We start from the raw sequence: 23,309 nt of genomic DNA, 5'->3' as shown, positions 1-23,309 counted from the left end.
AACTTCTTGAAAGATCATTCTGATATTCAGAAGATGCGACTACGGTTTCTCCGTATCGGTTATTGCCAGAGTTGGGGTACCCTTTGTAACTCTTCAAAGAAAGTGATCCCTAGAGTAAGCGGATGTTGTCCAAATATAATCTAGTGCAGGGCATAATTGACAGGAAAAAAAAAAAAAAAAAAGGATTTCAAAAGCCTAAAACAAAATAGCGAATGCACCGCCCCACCTAAAACAAAACAAGCTCTTGTACCTATAGAAAGCATCGATCCACTGAGAGAAAAAAAAATGATCAGCTTTCAGGAGGAGGCATTGGCAATTTTAATGCAGGTTTGGGGGGTTTTGTATAAGGTCCAGCCTTTTCCATTTTCAAATATATAAATTGCATATTATTGGCCCTATACACAGTGGCCATGTTCATTTTGTGCCATTCGATCTAAATAGACCGATTTATCTGACCCCCCCCCCCCCCCCCCCCTTGCTGGCATGGTTTTCCTTTTTAACTGCGAGCATCACAAAGGCAGCCCAGCAAAATATCCTAATTAAAAGGGAACGGGACTTGTATACTGCCTTTTTGTGGTCACACATTCAAAGCGGTTTACATATATAAAGGTACTTATTTCGTACCTGAGGCCATGGAGGATTAAAGCCCCGTTTTACAAATGCGCTGGAAGAGGTTTTTAGCACGCTGTGAGGCTCATAGGACGTCTATAACCATTGCAGCGCAGAACATTCAGCGATAAACCTCTTCCGTGCTTTTGTACAAAAGGGGGGGGGGGGTTAAGTGATTTGCCCAAGGTCGCAAGAAGCAGCACTGGGATTCAATCCCAAAACCTCAGGGTACTGAGGCAGCAGAGACTACGGGATCGTTTTACTAAGGTGTGCGCTACTCGCTAATGCCTCCATTATAGTCTATGGACGCTAATTAGCGTGAGCTGAAACAGCTAACGAGCCTTAGTAAAAGGACCCCTAAATGTTATGGCCAGTTATCAAAATACCTTTTACATCTCACCTGGAAGATGCATTTTACATTGTTGCGTAACATCTGGAAAAAAATAAAGGGAAAAATAAGCGCTTTTTTTTTTGGCGTATTTTGTGCGACTACTGTTCTTTGTAAGACACAAGACCCCTAACAGAGAGAGCATCCCCAAATGTCAACTACTTCCAACGATTTTACTGACAGACCAAAAATTGGGGGCGGGGAATCATCAGAGAAAAAAATAAGAGGCCCCAAAATAACACCCACTCTAAAGTAAAATTACAAAAAAATATTACTTTGTATTTGTAGTTTCCGGGGAGGGGGGGAGATTTCCAAAACTTTGAAATTTGTGCTTTCTGAATATATGGGACTTTTAGTCTGCTCTGCGAGCATATTGATAAATCTTTATTGACAATGACACTTCTTGGAAGCATATAATGTGTTAGAATTCTAACAAATTAACACAAAACACAAAAATATTTACATTCTGGTATAGAACACATTAAGGGAATTTAAGTCTATAATCTTGGAATAGAGGTCAGTGCTAGGAACAGTGCTGTCCCAGTTTAAAAGGTTTGCCTTGTCCTTTATGGTCAGAGTCAAAGGTGCCAAATAATGGAGAGGACACCCCCGGAAACGGTGGCCCCCCTTTCGGTTCACAATGCTCCAAAAGTGAAAGTCTCCAAAATACTTTGCAGCAAAAGTCAGACCCCAAAAAGCTTCTGGACTTCTCTTGAACTTCTGTCTATGGTAAAAAAAAAAAAAAAAAAAAAAAAAAAGCTATTACGTCATCGTTTCCCCCTTTCACAATCACTTTTGACGTCAGAGGTTTATTATAAAAAAAATTTTTTTTTAAACCTTACAACTGCACATTATTAAAAAAAAAAAAAAAAAGTCTTAAAAATTATAAGCGCATGGAACCTGTCTCGGGGAAGGGAGAATTGTATTTTTTTTTTAAGGTGACAATTCTTCTAAGAAACCTTTGCCTCCTGGAATTTTCATGCAGATCAAGTTTTTTTTAAACAGTGTTGGGAGACACCTTTTGGCATTTTTGTGGAATCTGTGCCTGAACCGAACCTGAAAAACGCACTAGTCCAGCTATCAGGTACTTTTTTTTTTTTAAGTTGTCTGCAAGAAACAGAATACCTGCGAATCATGTGGTATGGGGTTGTTTGGCTTTAGACGGGCGGATCCCCATGGACGGGCCAACACTTTTGGACCTGCTTCTCAACCGCCTCTTGGACCAGTTGGCTGAAGCCAGGGCCAGCTTCCTCCCTGTAAGTGATCCAGAACATTCACCTGCTTGGACTCGCTCTGTGGTGGCAGCCAGTTAAGTTCCGGGTGTGTTGATCTAATCGTCTGATGTAACGTCTATTTCCTCGGGACTCGCCTGCTTGGTGGCGATTCTCCACCGGTTAATGTGATGGGTTCCCTTTTTCTTCTGTGACGAGTCCGACCCTTCTTCTTCCAACTTCTGGCGCTTGAATTTTGTCCTTCTGTTCTGAAACCATACTTTCACCTGCCGGAAAGAAAGCAGCCCCGTATTAGGTGTCTAATCAATGAACCCCAAGACATAAGAAAAGGCGAGACGCTCAGCATTTTAATTGTATCCACTACTACTGCAAATTAGTTCTATAGCGCCACCAGACGTACGCAGCGCTGTACAGAGAAGACAGCCCCTGCTCCAAAGAGCTTACAATCTAGGTAGACAAACACGATGCCATGGATACAGTTAAGGGGAAGGGTTGATCTGCTGGATGGGTTGGTGGGCAGATCTGTACCACTGATGCCATTTTAACTATGCAGATTATACAGGAGAAAGTGAAGTGTACCGAAAAGTATATTTCACTTTCTCCTGTTCATTTTGCATCTTTAGAAAGCAAAAGTAACTTCATAATTTATAAAGATTTGTTTCACCCTGGAGCTGTACTTCTCAGCTACACACGGTATGGGTTCAACTTTTACGTTTGAGTCAGTGAAACGCAAATATTACATCTACAGGAGAAACATTCACCCTCTGCTATTCCTAGAAGCAAATGCTAAAAGGAGTTCGTTATAAATAGGCCACAGGAAAAAAGGCGACATATCCAGAACACCAAATAGGAGCAAAGTTAACTTTATTTCTTCCAATTTAACCAATAATCTGTTTGAGATAAAAGCCAAGAATTTGCAATTTCTTTTAACACATTTCCAAAAAAAAAAAAGAAAAGTGAAACGATCCCTGAATGTCCTCTGTATCGATCCGATTCCTAGACCGCCAATTTAAAAAAGAAAATCAAAAAGTTTGCATGCATATATGAGTCACACCAGGCGTGTTTTCTAAACCAGTTTTAGAGGACCATGAACCAAAGAAAATTGTCAAATCTTTTCCAAACTTGTCACTTCGGCCTCTTTTTTTTTTTTTTCTTTAATATGGGTTTTTTGTTTTTTTTTTTAAAAAAAATAGGGCGGCAGCCTTTGCAGGAAAACTACTGGTTTTGCACCTAATTTGGCCTTAACAGTAGAACCCAGAAGAGTTCATGAATCGTTTGCATTAGTTTCTGGCCCCGACATAAATAAACTGAAAATGTGCAGATCCTTTAAAAAAAAAATGCACATGGCACAAAAATAAACAGTCATCGATTTCTGTGAAAGAGTGGGGCCATTTAATCACTAGAAACGGTCAAACATCTTTGTAGAAGCGGCATATATGTAAACAGACGGGCTTTTTTTTTTTTTTTTTTTTTAATCATTTTAGCTGTTCCAGCTCTGGTTCGGTCTGAATCGGGCAGATAAGTAAAGCCATTTGGGATCTGGGGCATTTTAATAAGCTGTTTTAATTTCAGCCTGCTCCAGTGCTCCTTCAGAACCCAGGCTGCGAAGCCAGACAGCCTAGCTCCATTTGAGACAGAATTCATATTATCCGCAAAAGTCTCCCATTAAAAAGCTGAGCGGGAACAAGGGGTAAGTTTAATGTGCTTTTAGTTTGCTAATTGAGGGGGAGGCCAGTTCATTCCTCCATGCTGGTCGCCAGAGGAGAGCTCGTTTGGGGGGATCTGGGGGTTGACACCAGGACAAAAGACCTCAAAGCAGCATCGCAATCAGCCAGGACAAAGACCACCTTAAATAAAGCTTTCCAGCGGTAAGAAGTCTGCCCGGCCTCTTAGTCCAAAAAGCTCATAAAAGTAAAGATCCGCTCCACGGTTTTGTTGGGGAGACATTTTAAAACAAAAGATCCAACCTCTTTATTGATTGGCAATCTCACCCCCTTTGCCCCCCCCCCTCCCCCAACCTGCACACAAAACTGTTACATCTTAATCCACATAGAAATGGTTACTGTGTGTGCGCCTAACTGGGGGAAATCGTTTTCACCCCAAACTTCCAGTTGGGGGGAGGGGGGAAAACAAAATAAAAAGCAATGACTCCATCAAAAAAAATCTCTGCCTCTTAAATATTCCTCAAGGGTTTATCCTCTATCTGCTTTGGCTTTACTTCAAAATATTTATTCCAGAGAAGTTTAACATTTAATTAAAAAAAAAAAAAAAATGCTAAAGGACCTACACTGACTTTTAACATGGATAAGTTCACAGAAAATTAATTTAAACCTTACATTTTCCATTGTTTAAAATAGCCTTAAATGGCAAAAGTTCACAGACTTTTTTGCTCATATTCTGCCACCTTCCCTCACATTTTCTCTGGTTTTATAATGTTTCCATATGATAATATTTACCTACTTATTGACATTAACCTGTTGTTGCTATGTGGGTGAGCGATTTTGTACAGTGCTTTGAAACTTCATGGACTAAACAACAAAAAAAAGAAGACAATTTCCAAGAACTGGGATTACATTTCGTTTTGAGAAATTTCAGTGGGTAAACTCGGTAGGAAGCAATGGACATTTTGCCAAAAGTTGTATTATTATGATTTGTATTTTCTTCTCTTAAAATACACAACTCGCATATCATTTTATTTTATGGGTATCTGGTATAAATAAGCCTAAATGAAGAACTGTAGCTACAAAGAGCTGCGAAACCCCCTCCCCCCCAAAAAAACCAAACAAACCCTACAGAAGTTCATTGGGTGAGCTCTGAAAACAGGACCGCGTTTCTTTTGGGAAAGAAAGGCAATTTATTTACAATTTGCACGAGCAAATTATGCCAATGAAAAGGAGATTACATTAACAGCCCCTTCAATGCTGCTTTAATTAGCCCCCCCACTTCCTCCTTACCTGAGTTTCCGTGAGGCTGAGGCTGTGGGCCAGTTGCTTCCTCTCGGCTCCCACCACGTAATGGTTTTTCTCGAAGGCGTGTTCCAGTCTGAGCAGCTGGGAGGGCGAGAAGGCCGTGCGGATGCGTTTCGGTTTTCGGGCTAGTGCATTGTGCAAGAGGAAACTTTCTGGAGTGGTTTCACTGCCTAAGGAGGAGGACAGAGGCTTCAGCAGAAGAAATAGGATATGAAACGTATATTTCGCATTGCTGACCTAAGACAAAACCTCAAAACAAACACTGCAAATTTAATAGAACATTTTTTTTTAAACCCTGTGCTACAGTTCCAGTCATAAAATAAATAAAAAATTCCAGCACCGGAAAAGAATTAACGTGTGTATATGTTAAAGTGTAAGATTACCTGTTATTTTTGTGGGAAGGGGGTCAGTAATTTTTTTTTTCTTTTCGAATTTTACTAAAGTACACTTACAAGATGAATTATATACTCGTAAGTGAAGCGTCACAATTTTCTGCCTTGCTTAGTCTCTGAAATTCTAGAAAGTCCGGGCTTTCGTTATACCAGAGGCCGCTGAAAAGTTCTCAGCCCAGCCAAGAAGAGAAAGACGTGGAGGAAGGAAACTTCCAAGTTATTCCGCACTTTTCTTGACACTTTTCGTTTCAATGCTATGAAACGAAACGAAAAGTTCCAAGAAAAGTGTGCAAATAACTTGTGAGTTTCCTGGCTCCATATTATTATTCTCTTCTGGGTTGGGCTGAGAACTTTTCAGCGGCCCCTTGTAAAGTTCTAGCAGTCATCAAGAATGGAAGAAAGGTTTGGACTACAGTCCTGTGGTCACACGGGCCTCACAGAAAACATTTTTATTTTAAACATTATTATAAACTCTTTATAAAAAAATAAAAAAAAGACAAAAAACAACCGTCAACTCAAGAATATAAACTAAACTATCCACCGGCTTGGAACTTCCACAGAGCGATTGCAACCACTAGAGCAGACCGAAATAATAAGATATGTTATTAATTACCCTCTGCAAACTATCAGGCACTTCGAGTTTGAACAGGATCAGATGCCCAGAAATGGGGAGAAGTCAAAACCTTTCCCGAAGACAAGCCCCAGTTAATGCTCTAGTCAACTCGTTTGGGGTTTTTTCTGGCTGCTCGAGAACTTCACGGAGAAGCCGAGAAACCATTTCTCTCCCGGGGAGCCAACACAGTCCCATTCCCATGCTTTTCCGTTTCAAGAGGCTTCCTCGGCTTTCTCGCAAGCCCTTGGCCCTCGCCTAGTCTAAAATCTGAGAACTGTAAATAATATTAATAGATTCCAGTCACAGACGTATTTTTTTCAGTTCCTAATTTCTTCCGTCACCCTCTCGGGAGGCACAACCGCGGCTAGGAAACACTGTCAGCTCCTAAAATGCTTCGATTGTTTGGGGGAGAAAAACCCCCTTCATACATTTGTTTATTCGATTTTATGTGCAAGTTTTGGTTTGTTTTTACTCTAAGTTTGCAACTAGCAGAACTATGACCAGAAACCAAAACAATTGGAGAAAACAAAGTTAAGCTGTCCTTTTTTTTTGTTTTTACAAAGAAAGGAGAAAAAAAAGCAACACAAATATTTTCCTAATATTTTTGTACTTTAGACTTCGTTTATTTTAGTCTCTAGAAATCCTGATCATTTTAAAGTAAGGAAAACCTGAAAGAATAGAAGAAAACAAAACTGGAAAAAGGCCTTAAGTTTTAATTCTAACTAAAAAAAAAAAAAACCCCATATAATTTTCCTGCCACTTTTTTTTTTTTTAATGTAAGAAAGAAATGCTTTCGGCAGCCCCAGCCTTCGCTTGTTTATTTCGTGGGGTTTGGCAGACGTAGGAAACTTTCCCTCCGCCTTTCCACCAAATCTTACTTTCACTTTTGTTCGGAAACTCGGGCGGACGGGAAAGGCGTGTTGGTTTTAACTATCATCAGAGCAAAAATGTTGTTATTGTTTTTTTCAACCAGGTTGGCTTTCGTTTCTTCCGAATTCGTACATTACAACTGTGCGTTTATTTTCAAGAATCTATGTCTTTCGGCATGAGGACGTACACAGTTCAAAGGAGAGAGAATATATTTCTCCTTTTTTGTACCATTGGCATTCGACCCCGTAAAAAACCATTGTTGAACGGCTTTTTTTTTTTTAATAATAAGTTTACTGCCGGTGCCCGGCAACGCTTTTACCTAAAACTATTAATTTGCAACCAATTCTGGAGTTCTTTCGCAAATTCTCACACTTTTTCCTCTGCGTTCTGTGCGCATAATTTCCCCCAACACGAATTCACCTCGACAACTTTCTCTGACTCGGTTTTCACTTCTTTCTCCAACAAAAGCCCCCTCACCGCGGGTCCCTTGCACTGCAATCAGAGGGGGGAGGGGGACGTACCTTGAAATCGGTGCCCCAGGTATCGGTACCTGTGTATTAACCAGGGGTAAAAAGTCGAAGGGTCCCTCTGTTGAGAGCCGAAAAACGGGTGCGGGGAGTTGGCGCCGGGCAAGGGGTGCGCGGCCAGGGCGTGAGGCGGGGGCACTGGATGCAGCGGCACAGCCGGGGTCGGGGGGTGGGAGACGGCCTCCGCAAACACCAAGTCCGGGTTGGAGTAGACGCCCCTGCCCGACGCGTGGAAGCCGTTGAGGAAGGGGTTCATGGCGCTGGAGTTGGCATAGCTGAGGGCGGCCGGCCGGAGGGGCTCTTCGGGGCGGGGGGCGGCCAGAGGAGTGTCTTTGGCCACCAGAGACTCAATGGTGAAGCAGCGCTTGGGTGCGGGCTGAAACATGGCTCGCCCCGGCCCCGATCCCCGGCTAGGAGGGCCAAGAGTCCCCGGCCCGGGGAGCGGCGGGGGGGCAATCCGTGCAGGTCCGGCCAAAAGCCCCCCCACCCCAGTCGCCGCTGTTGCTCCTTCTGCCCCGTATTTTCACTCGCTTCTTTTGCACCAAAGGCGGCTCAGGCAATCCAAAGGCAATCCATGGAAGTGCTGGGCTCCCCCGACTTGTGCAAACGATTTGTTAGTTCAGAAGCCTAATTAGTGCTGGGCTGACATAAACAGCTGGCGCGCAAGGCTCGCCAGCCCCTCTGATTGGTCGCTGGGGCTGGCCCCCTGCTGCGGGGGGGAGACGCGGTGGAGCTCAGGGACTGGCGGCAAAGCCGGAGCCTGGAGTCACCCCGGCACTGGAAGGGATGCTCCCAGCCACTACAGTCAGCAGATCCAGTGCAGGCTTCTAGTGCTACAGCGTTTGCCCAGAAGCAACAGCCACCAGGGGCAGAGCTGTCTCGGCCTTCCACTTCCAGGCCCCCTCCAAAGTATTATGGCCTCAGACATCCTGAGAAGTGCTGCTGGTTCTTTGGGCTGGGTCCATGAAGCTTCTATGAAAGCGATTAGTGCCCACAGACCCCAGTATCTGTGCGGTGGCTTATAATGGGAGGGGGTAAAACGCGGATCGCACATCCTTAAAAATGGGTTTGCCTTGGGGGGGGGGGGTGAGCGGGATCCTTGAGGTCCACGAGAGTTAAAACGAAGGTCCCTGCAGACCCCACGCCTCGGCCGCTTTTTTTTAAGGCCGTGCGCTTGAGCTCTGCGTGATCTGTGGGGCCCCCCTTGTAGAAGGCATTTGGGACATGGGGGTGTAGAACAGCTGGAGACCACGAAAGGGACAGAGCTAGGATGAGACAGCAGGAAGTTCACGCAGTGGGCAGCGCCAGCAATCCCAACCAGAAATAGAAAAGAAACCCACGGACCCCCATGGAACTAAGAAAGAGCCCAAGAGCTGATGGCCCAAGGTGGTCGCCCAGGTAGTTGAGTTAAGAGGGGGAGGGAGAGGAGTTCAGAGGTAGAGAAGGAGGGACTTTGCTGAGTGGCTAGGAACGGATTGGCTGTGAGAGGGGGTTTTATAGGTTTTATAGCTTTTCCTCCCCCCCTCCCCTTGGCCTGAGGGTTCGCTCGGGTGATATGGGGGTTTAGAGTTGTTGCAGTGGCGGTAAACCGAGCTACAAGGTTTTGGCTCATCGGAAGATGGGTGGGTATTTGGCAGTCGGCTCAGTTGAATGGTGATGCCGCGGATCAGGTGACCCTGAAAGGGGGCCCGGAGGTCCTTGCTTACCCCCCCAGGCTCATCAAGGGGAAGTGAGCGGAAATGCCTTGAGGTCCGTGGCATGGAAAAGATGGCGAGGTCAGGGGAATACAATGTTGAGTTTATGTAAATTGCAATGTTTTGTAGCTCGGGAGGTGAAGCTTGTTGCTTGTCCCCAATAAACAAAGCTGCGGCCTGATTATTGCCATCAATAAAGTGTCTGTGGTTATTTATCGTTGTCAGTATTGCTGAGGATGTGCTTTGATAAGTAAGTCCAGCGTGGGGCTTTGTAATTATGGGGTTGGGGAAGGCTGAGACGGGACGACAACTTGGCCATTCCAGATCCATAAAAGCGCATGGAAAATAGCCATTGACCAATGTACTAAGCAGCTCCTCAAAAGGTCAACTCAAGACTTACCCATGTCACTAAGGGAAGAAAAAGACCTCCGACCACCACACTGTAGAACACGGTATGCTGGCCGGAGGTCTTTTCCTTCCCTTAGTGACATGGGTAAGTCTTGAGTTGACCTTTTGAGGAGCTGCTCGAAAAGGAACGTGGCCAGGGATCCTCGTTTTTTTAACTCACGGATCCTGCTGGAGGGAGTAAGATGAGGCTACGTGGGGTGAGCGGGAGTTAAAACAAGGATCGCTGCAGACCCCCACGCCACGGCCGCTTTCTATGTGAGGTGGCGTGGTAGACATCTGCGAGGTCCGTCAGAGATAAACTGAAATCGCAAGCAGATTTTTAAGGACATGTGGTTGAGATCCGTGAGGTCCGCCTTTTACCCCCCTCCCTGTTATAACTCTGCAAAAGCAAAACTACATCCACCAGTCCCGATGCAGTACAATTCTAGACCTGCTAGCCCAAAAACTACAGCAGCTAACATAAAACAGAAATATTGACCACCCCTGAGCTGCCTGTTACTTTGCTGTTAACCCAAAAAGTATATCCGCCGATACCTGTATGGTGTGTTAGAAGCTAACCCAGAAATTACTCCCACCAACTCTGAGTGATAACGTTAGCATATAAGGTGGTTAACTACTGCTAGTAATCATTTCTATATCGTTACTAGACATACAAACACAGAAGAGACAGTCCCTGCTCTAAAGAGCTTACAATCTAGTCAAGACAGACCAACTGGCCAAGAAGGTGCATCAATAAACAGTGCTCAGGTGGGGGAACCATATACAGCCGCATTATGATGTCATCAAGAATTCTGGGTATGACCTAGATGCATTGTGATGTCACAAAGCGTTCCAACAGCTTCTACTTCTACTACCGTATTTTCACGCATATAACGCGCGCGTTATACGCATTTTTACCTACCGCGCATACCCCTCGCGCGTTATACGCGTGAGCGCGGTATACAAAATTTTTTTTACATAGTTCCCACCCCGCCCGACGCCCGATTCACCCCCCCAGCAGGACCGCTCGCACCCCCACCCCGAACGACCGCTCGCACGCGCTCCCACCCGCACCCGCATCCACGATCGGAGCAAGAGGGAGCCCAAGCCCTCTTGCCCGGCCGACTCCCCAACTCCCCGACAATATCGGGCCAGGAGGGAGCCCAAACCCTCCTGGCCACGGCGACCCCCTACCCCCACCCCGCACTACATTACGGGCAGGAGGGATCCCAGGCCCTCCTGCCCTCGACGCAAACCCCCCTCCCTCCAACGACCGCCCCCCCAAGAACCTCCGACCGCCCCCCCCAGCTGACCCGCGACCCCCCTGGCCGACCCCCACGACACCCCCACCCCCCTTCCCCGTACCTTTGGTAGTTGGCCGGACAGACGGGAGCCAAACCCGCCTGTCTGGCAGGCAGCCAACGACGGAATGAGGCCGGATTGGCCCATCCGTCCCAAAGCTCCGCCTACTGGTGGGGCCTAAGGCGCGTGGGCCAATCAGAATAGGCCCTGGAGCCTTAGGTCCCACCTGGGGGCGCGGCCTGAGTCACATGGGCCCAACTGGGGGCAGGGCGGGCGAAAGGAGAGTCAGGACAGCGCACGGAGAGGCGGGGCAGTGCACGGAAAGTCAGGGCGGGTGAACGGAGAGTCGGGACAGGGCACGGAGAGGCGGGGCAGTGCACGGAAAGTCAGGGCGGGTGAACGGAGAGTCGGGACAGCGCACGGAGAGTCGGGGCAGTGCACGGAAAGTCAGGGCGGGTGAACGGAGAGTCGGGACAGCGCACGGGAGAGGCGGGGCAGTGCACGGAAAGTCAGGGAGGGTGAACGGATAGTCGGGACAGCGCACGGAGAGTCGGGGAGGGCGAAAGGAGAGTCGGGGTGGCCAGAGGAGAGTCGGGGCGGGCGAAAGGACAGTCGGGCTGCATGCGCGGTATACCCGTGAGCGCGGTATACAAAAGTTTTTGTACATAAAATCGTGGCTTCTGCGCGCTATACCCGTGTGCGCGTTTTACACGGGTGCGCGTTATCTGCGTGAAAATACGGTAATCATTTCTATAGTGCTACTAGACATACGCCGTGCTGTAAATCACAGAAGAGACAGTTCCTCTTCAAAAGAGCTTACGATCTAGTCAAACTAGACCAACTGGACAAGAAGGTGCATCAATACACTGGTGGGGGAATTACAGAGGGAATAAGACAGAAATTGGTGCTTAGAAGGGGGGGGGGGGGTTGGAGTTCGTAATTGAAAGCAGCTTCAAAGAAATGGGCTTTGAGTCTGGATTTGAATCCTGCCAGAGACGGAGCCCGACGTATCGAGTCTGGATTCCGGAATGTTGTTGTTCTTTGAGATTCTGGAATGTTGCTATTATTTGGAATCCCCAAAGAGTAGCAACATTCCATGAAGAATCGCCAGAGTAGCAACATTCCATCCCATTCTATTCAACATATTTGTAAGTGATATTGCTGAAGGGTTAGAAGGAAAAGTTTGCCTTTTTGCCGATGACACCATGATTTACAGAAGAGTGGATTACCTGGAGGGACCGGACATGAGAAGAGATGGATCTACAAAAATTAGAAGAATGGTCACATGTTTGGTAGATAAAACTTAACGTGAAGAAGTGATGGCTTGGGGGTGCAGAAATCCAGGAGATCAGTTTGTGCTAGGGGGTAAGAGACTAACATGCACGGATCAGGAGGGAGACTTCGGGGAGATGGTGTCTGAAGATGTCAAGGTGGAGAAACAAGGTGACAAGGCGGTGGCTGTTGCTTGAAGAACGCTAGGCTGCATGGAGAGAGGTGTAACCAGCAGAAGAAAGGAGGTATTGATGCCCCTGTAAAAGCCATTGGTGAGGTCCCACTTGGAGTCTGGTGTCCAGTTTTGGAAGCCATATCTCTTCAAGGATATATAAAGACTTGAGATGGTTCAGAGGAAGGTGATGAAAATGGTGCAGGGTTTGTGTCATAAGATGTAAGAGTCCAAGCAGAAATCGCAAAGTCCACCATCCCAAACAACCAGCACCCTAGCACCGCCGAGCACCACACAGAACCGCCTTCACTGAACTTACCAACCATGATATCAAAACACTTGTATCAAAACTCTCTACGCGCAGTAGTCTTCTTGACAACTGCCCTGCTTACCTACTGTCGGCCATTCCTCCCCAAATCATAGCCTCCTAAATAGCTCCCTGAACCAAGGCAAATTACACAAGGAAATGGGCAAAATTGCTCTCACACCCATACTGAAAACTTCAACAGCAGACCTTTCCAAAACTTCAAACTACCGGCCCATCGCTAGCATCCCTATTCTAACAAAAATCCTTGAAACCCAACTAGCCTTTCATATTGAGCTACATTCATGCCTTCACCCATCGCAATATGGATTCAGAAAGCAACACACCCTAATCACCAAAATAAAACAACTACTAAGCATTAGCCATCAAGCAATACTACTCCAGTTTGATATTTCTGCTGCCTTTGACTCAGTAGACCATCATTTGCTCATAACCAAACTATCTGAAATCGGAATTACAGGAGCTGTGTTAGACTAGTTCACAGACTTTCAACAAAATAGAGAGTACACGGTTAAAAAGGAAGGAGTATTTTCCAACCCCTGGAAAGCATTCTGCGGAGTTCCGCAAGGCTCCCGATTATCTCCCATCCTTTTCAATCTTTTCATGAGCTCACTTGAAAACATTAATTTAGAAGACGAAACCTTACTATCCTACGCAGACAACATTCTTCTCCTCATCCATATTACAAACAACCAACCAAACATAGATGAGAAAATTTCAAACAACATTGAAAAAAAAATCCACACCAGGGCATCCACAAACAAACTTAAACTAAATGCCACCAAAACCAAAGCCACCTGTTTCCACACCGCTCAGCAGAATGCCCCGACAAGCATTAATCTTCAATCCGTTACCAACCTCGTAGTAGAGAAATCCTCAAAAGTACTTGGCATCATTCTGGATGATACACTCACAATGGATCCTCAAATCGCCAGTCTCCGGAAAAAGACCGTCTTCACTATGCGCCAACTAAGACTTATTAAGCCACACTTCCACCAACATCATTTTGCTCTGATTGTCCAGCTGATGGCACTACCCCAACTGGACTACTGCAACTCAGCATACTTGGGGATCAACTCCTCTCTAGTTCACAAACTGCAGCTCATTCAGAACACAGCTGTCAGACTTATCTTTAACCTAAAGAAATATGATTCGATCTCAGCCTACTTCAAACAATTACACTGGCTACCAATTTCATCGCAAATATTCTTCAAAACATCCTGCATCCTACACCACATAATCCACGGAAACTCAACCACTCCTCTCACCCAACTATTCTCAACGGCCTGGTCTACCTCCAGGAGACTCATAAACAGAATACAGTTGAATCTACCTTCCACGAAAAATCTCTATTACAGGCGTTTGTTCCACACCATGCTTATATTCATAGGAGTAAAAACATGGAATAACCTACCAGAAATGATCAGAAAAGAAACTAAACATACAACATTCCAGAAAAAAACTGAAAAACCTTCCTCTTTGTCAGCTGAACCTACTTGACTTCTCAGAAATGAATCTTTCCACTTCTTTCACTAGATGAGCTCCTAGACAACTATGATTTCTTGCCCCCCCCTCTTACCCTCCCCCCTTTTAAGGCCCCTTTTAGTCCCTCCTCCTGATCCCCTTTCAACCCCTCTCTGAATGTCACCTAGAACCTGATAGGTATGTACAACTCACAAATAGATGATTAGATTAAATTAGACTTGAATATGTATTCACCAGAGAAAAAGAGATAGAAACAGAAAGAGAGGAGTGATAAGATACTTGAAATGTATTAATATTTGAAAACGAGCCACAGGGCAGCTGATCAGCAAGATCCAACGGGGTAAAAAGAAAAAGCAGATTAGTTGGGAAAAAGTCCTTTAAACAGAGATTTATTAAGGAACTACACTTTAAATCAACAGGAGCCTGACATGGCCGTGTTTCGCCACCTCCAGGGGCTGCATCAGGGGCCACAAGAACCACTTGGTGTATGAATATGACACTGTCTAAGTGATCCATTCAAACTTCTGTGTAGCGATATCAGTGTAAGAAACGACATATTTTCTGTTATGGCCCCAACATTGTGGAATTCCTTACCAAACTTTATTAGAATTGAAAAAGACCTTTTAACTTTTAAGAAACTTCTAAAAACCTTTCTGTTTCAAGATGCCTTTGATACATAGCATATTTTATATTAACCCCTTACATTCTGACTAAGACTATCAATCATTCCAACCCCATTATTCCCTATTGTGTTTTTCCTTAATTGTTAATTTCAACATAAAATGAACTGTAACTTTTCCCTCTTTTCCCACTTATTCATGTTTGTCTTTTTCCCATTGTTTAAAATGTCAATAGTTTGTTTTAAAATTTAATGTGTAAAAATTATATATGTGACCACCATCTGATGGTTTTTAATTTGTACATCGCTTAGAAACTTTGTATAGGTGATTCATTAAATGCTAATAAACTTGAAACTTAATAAACTTGAAACTTGTAACAAGGAACTGCAGAGGCTCCTACTACACAGAAGTTTAAATGGATCACTTAGGTGACAAGTATATTCATTCACAAGTGGTACTTATAACTTCTGATGCAGTTCTTAGAGGGGGGGGAGGGGAAGATGGCCATGTCGGGCTACTGTTGATTTAGTATAGTTTTTAAAAAAATAATAATAATAACTGTTTAAAGGAATTTTCTAACTGATGTGAAATGTATTAATATTCGAACAACCCTCTTCCAGAGACATAGGGATAGTAGAACTAGAGGACATGAATGGCGGTTGCAGGAAGGTAGACACAGGGGTAAGAGCAGGAAATATGTTTTCACCAAGAGGGAAGTCCCTTCTAGGTGGTAGAGCCAGAAATGGTGCGCAAATTCCAAAAATGCGTGCGATAAACAGAAAGGACGCAAGTGTACAGTGTTATAATGCTGCTAACGTCAAAATGGAAGCCATATTGCGCGATGGGGCTACATACACAGATCTATTGGACTGAGATATAGTGCTGCAAGGTGGCAGCAGAAGCCCACGGTCAATGCGTGTTCCTCCTGCATGGAACACGTGGAAATGAGACCATTAGGTATCCCTCTGCGTTGTAAAGGGAGGATTTCAATGTACAGTACAGTGAAGTGCAAGAAAATAATTGGCAGATCCGAGGCAGCGCTAGAAGGGTTGGTGGACAGGATGTAAACGCCTCGTTTTTTTTCCCCGCAACCACATCAGCATCTGCAACTTTAAGAGGCAGAACGGGAGGCAAGAGCACTGTGGCACGTCCCCAAATTAAAATAAAAGTGCTAGAGCAGATCCGTGCACGTCCTGCGCACACATTCCCGCCTCGCATACATTTTACGTGCAAGAAGTCTTTGCCAGGTGAATCTTTGTTCATGCGCAGATGTGTGCTGGCACTTTCCTTTGGACACATGCACAGTAAAGGGACCCCTACCACATATATCCTGGAACTTATTTAAACCCCTCCCCTGTTCTACAAAAAAAAAAAAAAGCTAGCAGGTCCAGAGGGCTTCCTCGGCCGGGCAGCATGCCTTGCCTTTCCTCTTCTTTTGGTGCTGGTCTGACGTTGCCCTGTCTTCCCCATCCTGCTGACAAACTGACCAATGCGCTGCCCACAGCCTCCACACATTCCTTCTGCCATGCTCCGCCTCCAATGATGCAACTTCCTATTTCCTCTTGGGCTTGAACCGCGACAGAAAGAAAGCATGGAGGAATCCATGGGCTGCTGTTTGGTCAGTTTGTCAGCAGGACGGAGAAAACAGGGCGACGGTGGGCCGATGCCGAAAAAAAGGGAAAGGAATGCTGAACCACAGGCGCCCCCCCCCCTCCAAGCCACGAGGCCTTAGCGCCAGCCCTGCTCCCATCCCCCTGTGCAGCACCTCCGGACCTGACCAACCCCCCTGGGAGATTTTTGGTAGCCTGCTCCGCTAGGGCTTCTCCGTGACACAGCAGAGGGAAGGCCCCAGTGGGCTACAAGAAGTAGAGCTTTCTCTCATTATTGGCAGCCTTAACTCACTGCCATGCTGGCGTTGGGCCTTCCTCCTATTTCCGCGAAGGCTGGACCTAGCAGAAAGGAGGCCCGACACTGGCAGAGAAGTGAAGTTCCTGGACCATGATCACCTCCTTATGGACTGCACCCTAGGTATGCCACTTGGTCATGGCCCCTGTTTCGAAGCCTATGCTTGAGTGCCTAGGAAGTGTTATGGCCATTAGGAAAAAGGAGGTATTGATGCCCCTGTATAAGACTCTGGTGAGACCTCATTTAGTGGCTTCTATCCCTATGTCCACCCCTCCAAACATGTCCATTTAAGTGTTAGGTGCTGTTAGGCACAATGCGATAGATGCCTACCTTTTATAGAATCAGGTAGGTGTCTTTCATAGAAACAAAGAATATGACGGCAGAAAAGGGCCATCGGCCCAACAAGTCTGCCCACTCAAGAACCCTCCCCCTTAAGTACTTCCTCGAAGTGAACCCACATGTTTATCCCATCTTTTCTTAAAATCGAGTACGTTGCTGGCCTCAACTACCTGAAATGGAAGATCATTCCAACGATCAACCACCCTTTCAGTGAAGAAATACTTCCCAATATCACCATGAAATCTCCCACCCTTGAATTTTAACGGATGCCCTCTTGTTACCATAGGTCCTGTAAGGAAAAAGATGTCTTCTTCCACCTCAATACGGCCAGTAACATATTTGAACGTCTCTATCATGTCTCCCCTCTATTCGTTCCACGAGAGAGTATAGCTGCAACTTACCTAGATGTTCTTCATAGGAGAGATCCTTGAGCCCTGAGACCATCCTTGTGGCCATTCGCTGAACTGACTCCATTCTCAGCTTATCCTTTTGATAATGAGGCCTCCAAAATTGAACTTGTTAAAGCTCATTTGTGTAGTTAACGAATGCCACCTTAAGACCGCACCTTCAAAAAGATATATACATGACTGAGTCGGTCCAGAGGAAGGCTACTAAAATTGTCAGTGGTCTTCATCATAAGGAGTATAGGGACAGACTTAAATATCTCAATAGGTACACTTTGGAGGAAAGGCAGGAGAAGGGAGATATGTTAGAGATATTTAAATAAATGTGCATAAAACAAGTCTCTTTCAATTGAAAGGAAACTCCAGCGTGAGAGGGCATAGCATGAGGATAGGAGGTGATAGGCTCAGGAGTAATCTAAGGAAATACTTTTTTACAGAAAGGGTGATAGACGCATGGAATAGATTTCCGGTAGAGGTGGTAGAAACAAAGTCAGAATTCAAGAAAGCGTGGGACAGGCATGTGGGATCTTTTAAGGAGAGGAGGAGACAGTGGATAATGCTAGGTGTCCCTGCAAATATATCAAAAGTGACTTTGTGGCTCTGGGAGAGAAGGTGAAGCAGTCGGGAGCGCAGGTTGCATTCCCGTCCATGCTCCCTGTCGAGGGTAAGGGCCAGGTCAGAAAAGTTCTCATCCTGGAGATGAATGCGTGGCTACGAGGATGGTGTTGTTAAGAGCGTTTTGGCTTCTTGGACCATGAGATGATTTTCCAAGGGCTGCATCGATGAAAGAAGGGAAGAAGTGTCTTTGGCGGCAGGCTGGCTAATCTACTGAACAGGGCTTTAAACTAGAAGTGATGGGGCAGGGTAATTAAAGCCCCCGGGTGAGTAAATCACTGAATACATTTACACAGATGGGAAAAGGGGGCAATGTCTGGAAAGCAGTATATACTAATGTTTGAAGTATGTAAAACAAGATTCTGGCTCTAGAAGCTGTGATGGAAGAAGAGGAGTTGGATTTAGTGGTGATCACAGACACATGACTGGGATGTAGTTGTACCGGGCTATAATCTGTTCAGGAAAGACAGGGTAGGAAGAAAAGGAGGAAGAGTAGCGTTATATGTTAAAGAACATATTAAAGCCACACAATTGCAGGATCTGCAGGGCAAGGAAGAGGCACTGTGGATCAATTTGGTAAGAGGGAATGGTGAATATATTTACATTGATGTGATAATCAGGCCTCCTTCACAGACGGAAGCAATAGATAGAGATTTAATAGTAGACGTTCAGAATATATCTAAAAAAGGGGAAGTCTTGCTAATAGGTGATTTTAAATTGCCGGATGTTGATTGGGGTGTCCCTATTGCGGGGTCTTCTAGAAGTAGGGAGATCCTGGATTCTCTACAAGAAGAACTGTTCCAGCCGTTGGTAATGGAATCTATGTAGGATGGGGTCATACTGGACTTAGTGCTTAGAAATGGGGAAATTGTTTCTGATGTTACAGTGGGTGATCATCTGGCATCCAGAGATCCTACATGATACGGTTTAATATTAAGATGGTAATAGAGAGGTTCTAGACTTTAAAAAAACTAACTTTGTTCGGATGGGGGTTTACGTCAAGGAATTGTTGTCTGGATGGGAACATCTAGAAGTAGGAAAGCAGTGGGCAAAACTGAAAGGAGCGATTGTAAGGGCGACAAACCTTTTTTGTGAGGCAAGTAAGTAAAAGTAAGAGGAAAAGAAGGCCACTTTGGTTCTCAAAAGTAGTAGCTGAAAAGGTAAGGAATAAGAGGTTAGCTTTCATAAACTATTAAAGATCACAGAATGAGGAAAACAGGCAAAAATATCTGGAAAAGTTAAGAGAGGCTGGTCTTGTAGTCAGGAAAGGAAAGATGCAAATGGAAGAAAAAATAGCTGATATGGTAAAACAGGGAGGCAAAACATTTTTTAGATATATCAGTGATAGCAAGAAGTGCCAAAGTGGCATTGTGAGACTCAAAGGTGAAGGGGTGAAATATGTAGAAGCTGATAAAGAAAAGGCTGAATTGCTTAACAAATATTTCTGTTCTGTGTTCATGGCTAAAGCGCCTGGAGTGGGACCCCAGAAGACAAATGTGAATAGGGATGGAGGAGTAATAGACCCTGATCGATTTTCAGAGGGTTGTGTTCGTGAGGAGCTAGCTAAAATAAAGGTAGACAAAGCGATGGGGCCAGATGGTGTACGTCTGAGGGTGCTGAAGGTACTTAGGGAAGTTCTGGTAGCTCCACTTACTGACCTTTTCAATGCTTCTCTAGAGTCGGGAGTGGTACTGGAGTACTGAAGAAAGGTAGATGTGGTCCCTCTCCACAAAAGTGGAAGTAAGGAAGAAGTAGGGAATTATAAGCCAGTAAGTCTGACTTCTGTGGTAAGCAAGTTAATGGAAACGCTTTTAAAACAGAGAATGGTCAAGTTTCTGGAATCCTGTGGATTACAGGACTGGAGGCAACATGGATTCACTAGAGGTAGGTCTTGTCAGACAAATCTGATCAATTTCTTTGACTGGGTGACCAGAGAATTGGATAGAGGAAGGGATGTTACCAGTGGAGTGCCTCAAGGTTCTGTTCTTGGGCCTGTTCTTTCTAACATTTTTATAAACGATATTGCTGAAGGGTTGTCGAGTAAGATTTGCCTCTTTGCAGATGATACCAAAATCTGTAGACACGCCGGATGGTGTGAATAACATGAAGAATGACCTGGCGAAGCTTGAAGAATGGTCTGAAATTTGGCAACTAAAATTTAATGCTAAGAAATGCAAGGTCATAGATTTGGGCTGCAAAAATCTGAGGGAACGGTACAGATTAGGGAGTGAAGAACTTATGTGAACAACGGAAGAGCGGGACTTGGGTGTGATTGTATGTGATGATCTTAAGATGGCCAAACAGGTTGAAAAGGTGATGGCGAAAGCTAGAAGGATGCTAGGTTGCATAGGGAGAGGTATTGCCAGTAAGAAAAAGGAGCTATTGATGCCCCTGTATAAGACTTTGGTGAGACCTCATTTAGAATATTGTGTACAATTCTGGAGGCCGCACCTTCAAAAAGATATAAAAAGGATGGAGTCGGTCCAGAGGAAGGCTAATAAAATAGTGCGTGGTCTTCGTGATAAGGCGTATGGGGACAGACTTAAAGATCTCAATCTGATACTTTGGAGGAAAGGTGGGAAAAGGGAGATATGATGGAAACGTTTGAATACCTACGTAATGTAAATGCACACGAGTCAAGTCTCTTTCTTTCATTTAAAAGGAAACTGTGCAATGAGAGGGCAAAGGATGAAGTTAAGAGGTGATGGGCTCAGGAGTAATCTGAGGAAATACTTTTTACAGAAAGGGTGGTAGATGCACGGAACAGTCTCCCGGAAGAGGTGGTGGAAACAGAGGCTGGATGGGCCATTTCTTTATTGGCCATCAGGTTTCTCTATTTCTAATTTTGGGAACTGACCCCCAGAAATACTTCCTTCACCTCTCCTCCAACAACAACAATGTATTATTTCTGCAGGGCTACCAGACTCCCACAGTGCTGTACGTTGAGGACCGAGCTTGCCTGGAGCCTCCAAACCTCTGCTGAAGCCATGGAATGAAATCTGAACAGCAAACCCCACCATCAAGCCCCAAGAAGAGTAGTACAACCTGTCCCCCTGGGACTGCATCGAGTTTTGCCTGTCCTCAGCAAGTGAGAGTCACACAAAAGGATGTTACAGTGCATATTATTTATGGTTTCTCTTTATTTCTCTGCAAGTGCATGCGGCAGGAAGAAGATTCACCACGAGGATGGGCTACTGGGCCAGATGGACCATTGGTCTGACCCAGTAAGGCTATTCTTCGGTTCTTTTTTTTTTTTTTTAAACTTATGTTTATTGAAAGTGAAAAAGGTTACAACCAGACTCAGGCAGAATACAAAACTGAAATAGAAATACAGCCAAAGGGCCCAGAAAGGCAATCAGAACAATAAACACAACAGCAACATCCCCGGTCACAGCCCCCCCCCGGTTCTTATTCATTCATTTTTCTAGACCATTTTTCCAGGTTTAAATGAATTTATTCAGGTTCTCAAGCATTTTTTCCCATCTCTCGTGGTGGGCTCACAATCTATCTAATGTCCCTGAAGCAATAGGGAGATTAACTGACTTGGTCAAAAGGAGCAGAACAGGGGGTTTGAACCCTTAACCTGAGGGTGCTGAGGTTGGAACTCTAACCACTTCACCACTCTAGGAGTCAAAGTGTAGCAAAAGTGAGCCAAGTCTAGGAGAATGAAGCCATTGTGACATCACTGATGAGGTTGGCTCTTATTGGTGGAATGAGGCATTGTGACATCACAATATCAGCTCTGGTTACCAGAGAGAGAAACTTTTCACACTATTTATTTATTCAATTTTCTCTACTGTTGTCCCAGGGGAGCTCAGAAGGGTTTACATGAGTTTATTCAGGTACTCAAGCATTTTTCCCTGTCTCTTCCTGGTGTCTAATCCATCTAATGTCCCTGGGGCAATGTGGGGGGATTAAGTGACTTGCCCAGGGTCACAAGGAGCACAGTGGGTTTGAACCTACAACCTCATGTTCATATAAAATCCATCAATACATTATAATAGTGCATCAGGATTTCAGGATATCCACAAGGTTAACGCACGAGAGAGATTTTCATGCCCTGCTTCCTCTGTATGGGAGTGTAAGTCATGTGGATATCCTGAAAACCCGACTGGATGGGTGTGTCCTGAGGACTGGCTTGACAAGCACTGCATTAAAACATCAAATAAATATAACATGAAACAAGTATACCTTATAATACAGCTCAGGCTCCACAGACATATAATAATCTATTACATACTCATATTATAATACCTCTGCTACAAATGATAGTTCTGATCGAACTGTAGCATATGTTTAGGTGTATTCCTAGGTGTTTATAAATGTAAAGTTTAGCTCTTTATTTTCCAGCTAATTAAAGGTCCTATGAGAATATAAAAATGGCTGTTTATTGGTACTTTGGCTCCACAGGTACTAGGTCTGAATATCTTCTCTGGAATCAAACATGTGCATTTGCGGCACTTCTGAGTCCCCAGTGCAGAAAGGCACCAAAACGGAGCAAAGTTTTTCAAAAAGTTCTGGGACATCATTAGTGATTGTGGTCACGTGCAACAGGAGAGCGGCCACATCCAGCACCCTCGGCTCTGTCCGCCCCTCCCCTGTCGACTCATTGGCTGGCGGGTAGCAGTGACATCACAAGTCCACCACTGTGAGGTCACTGGGGATTCCCTGCCTCCTGATTGGAGAGTACGACAGGAGAGAGGAAGAGCTTCTAGCTTGCAGTAAGGGCCTCCCTGAGAGAGCTGGCTCCCTTTCCGTCCAATGCCCAAAATTGTTTGCTCTACACCCCCCTCCCCTGGTGGTGCAGTATATTTGCCCAAATTGTTATAGCATTTTTTTAAGCTAGTTTCTCTGTTTGTTCTTATTTTGATACTTTCTCATTTCACATTATATCCCAATCATTGATACTTTGTATCTTGGATTATTGCAATCTTATTTATCTTACACGTCCTCAGAAACACTATAATTGACTGCATATAATTCAAAACTCAGCTGTCCATCTTGTCTTTGAATTTAAAAAGTTTGACCATTTGTCATCTAATATAATAAAACGCTAGGCCGCGCATGCGCACTTCCTATGTGTGCGCCGGTTTTCCGTGAGCTGTAGCGACACATAGGAAGTGCGCATGCGCGGCTTACAGTCTGGAGCGGTGAGCAGTGGCTACTCTCAAGATCCCCGTCTGCGTTTA

General features: G+C 44.9%; 1 protein-coding gene across 2 annotated transcripts; it reads right to left on the bottom strand.

The window, feature by feature from the left end:
• Positions 1-1,360: 1,360 nt before the first annotated feature.
• Positions 1,361-8,230, bottom strand: EMX2 (empty spiracles homeobox 2). 2 transcript variants are annotated; one of them, XM_033942648.1, is made up of 3 exons: positions 7,595-8,229; positions 5,184-5,368; positions 1,361-2,495 (listed from the first exon to the last, which is right to left on the bottom strand). In XM_033942648.1, the coding sequence occupies exons 1-3, from the start codon at positions 7,983-7,985 to the stop codon at positions 2,328-2,330; spliced, it is 744 nt and encodes a 247-aa protein (XP_033798539.1). In that variant the 5' UTR covers positions 7,986-8,229; the 3' UTR covers positions 1,361-2,327. The 2 variants fall into 2 exon arrangements, with proteins under 2 accessions (XP_033798539.1, XP_033798540.1); XM_033942649.1 differs by lacking the exon at positions 5,184-5,368 and having other exon boundaries at positions 2,392-2,495; positions 7,595-8,230.
• Between the last annotated feature and the right edge of the window lie 15,079 nt (positions 8,231-23,309).

Source organism: Geotrypetes seraphini, chromosome 4 (assembly GCF_902459505.1).
Source record: "Geotrypetes seraphini chromosome 4, aGeoSer1.1, whole genome shotgun sequence".
NCBI lineage: Eukaryota > Metazoa > Chordata > Amphibia > Gymnophiona > Dermophiidae > Geotrypetes > Geotrypetes seraphini.
Note: the sequence above shows the minus strand (reverse complement) of the source record. Positions and strands in the feature narration are given on the sequence as shown.

Bases quoted from the DNA above. Each gene is read 5' to 3' on its own strand.
- EMX2 (XM_033942648.1), bottom strand. From the start codon at position 7,985: ATGTTTCAGCCCGCACCCAAGCGCTGCTTCACCATTGAGTCTCTGGTG. The intron at 5,369-7,594 runs GTACGTCCCCCT...CCTCCTCCTTAG, and splicing joins CCTGGGGCACCGATTTCAAG to GCAGTGAAACCACTCCAGAA. The intron at 2,496-5,183 runs GTAAGGAGGAAG...TCTTTCCGGCAG, and splicing joins TCAGCCTCACGGAAACTCAG to GTGAAAGTATGGTTTCAGAA.